General features: G+C 48.9%; 1 protein-coding gene across 1 annotated transcript; it reads left to right on the top strand.

The window, feature by feature from the left end:
• Positions 1–564: 564 nt before the first annotated feature.
• LOC149203731 (uncharacterized) lies at positions 565–1,149 on the top strand. Its single transcript, XM_089401959.1, has one exon. The coding sequence runs from the start codon at positions 565–567 to the stop codon at positions 1,147–1,149; it is 585 nt and encodes a 194-aa protein (XP_089258085.1).
• The last annotated feature ends 472 nt before the right edge of the window (positions 1,150–1,621 follow it).

Here is a 1,621-nt window from a genome sequence, read left to right as displayed (position 1 = left end):
CAGATTGCGTCCATTTACTGCTATCTGGTTCGTGGTCAGGCTGGTGTGGCTTCTAGGATGACCTTGGTCCGATCTCTCGGATCTGTCAATGGAGGTGAATGGTTTGATTGTGGGCGCCACAGTTTCGTGGAGGCAACAATCAGTGTAGCTTGGTCAAACCGACGGTTCAGTGGAGTTCGAGTTGGCGATGCAGCCGGAGGTCGAGTGGTGGCAGCTTGGAAACAGTTTGGCCTATGTGGAGCTGTGGCATCTGTATTAATTGGAGGAAATTTGCCGTGGAGATCACCGATTTGGAGATCTTGGATATTTGGAGATCACCGATTTGGAGATATCCATGATTCCCCTATCGGCTCAAATCCTTGAAGATTGTGAAAGATTTGGTAATTGAAAGCTGGACGGTGTCAAAGTCTGTATGTATTGGCGTACGGAGCAGAGGAAGGCAATGGATAGTGAACTAGAGGATCTTCAATTCCTCGGCATCGCAGCGATCGTTGGAGAGGCTTTCAAGATCCTATGCTCCTGCACTAAATTATAGAGGCCGAAAATCTGGTCGGAGAGAGGACTATGCGGGAATTGACTCGGGAATGGATGGAGCTCTTCGTCTTTCTTGTGGCCTATGTGGTCTTCGTTTTGGCCTTCTCGTTGCTGTCCACGGCAGTAGTGGTCTTTGTCTATTACGCGGCCTTTGTATCGATCTTCTTTCTGCTCATACTCTCGGTGGAAGTGAACCAGTCGAATTCGTTGTTCTTTATTTTTGGTCTGATTCCTATAACCGCCCTCTTCATCTGTGGATATGTGTATCTAAGCATGGTCTGGCACCTTGCCTACGTTATCTCCGCCTTGGAGGACAAATATGGCCTGGGCGCCATGCGGAAAAGCAGGAATCTCATTTTGCGAAATCAGATCACGACCTTCGTGCTCGAAACTCTTTACCTCATATTCGGCAGAATTATTGGAGGGATTTTTGGGTATGTTGTCCTTCACGAGGACCGCCATGGCGTGGGCACTACAGAAAGAGGCGCATACGGCACGGTTCTTGTTGGGTTGCTGTGTTTTGTTAACTTGATTGGGTTGTTGACACAGAGTGTGTTTTACTTTGTATGCAAATCTTATCACCATGAGAGCATAGACAGATTGGTGGTGCGGTGAGCATGGAGCATGGAAGGGCTGGCGCAGGTAGTGGGTACGGATCGATGGCGCCACGTGGATTCAATTTCTGTTGACTTCAATCGCTGGAGTTTTGTGATGTCTTGGATTGGCATATCTATGTCTCGGTGCAGCATAAGAGAGTGCAGATCGTTGCAGGAGCAGAGGAGGTCGATCCGATGCAAATCGTTGTAGGATCGGAGGAAGTCAAGCCAACAGCGTGTGCTGAGCAGGTGACCGATTGAAAGTCGCTGGTGCTTGGTGCATTCTCAAGAAGTCCTTGCTCGACTATACTACAAGCTTGCGGACCTGTTGTGTTCCACCTCCAAAGTTGCAGAGTGGTCGTGTTGCAGAACAACGTTGGAATTGTGAAGCATGTGATTGAAATCGTGGGTATAGCATAGCGTAAGGGTTGTCGGTGGTGGAGCAACGGATCTGGTGTGTGCCATCATGAAGCAGAACGGTGGAGCAACAT

Source organism: Pinus tabuliformis, chromosome 2_1 (genome assembly GCF_031772625.1).
Source record: "Pinus tabuliformis cultivar Carrire ecotype Pingquan chromosome 2_1, CPIR1, whole genome shotgun sequence".
Taxonomy (NCBI): domain Eukaryota; kingdom Viridiplantae; phylum Streptophyta; class Pinopsida; order Pinales; family Pinaceae; genus Pinus; species Pinus tabuliformis.
This window is presented reverse-complemented; position numbering and strand designations above follow the sequence as displayed.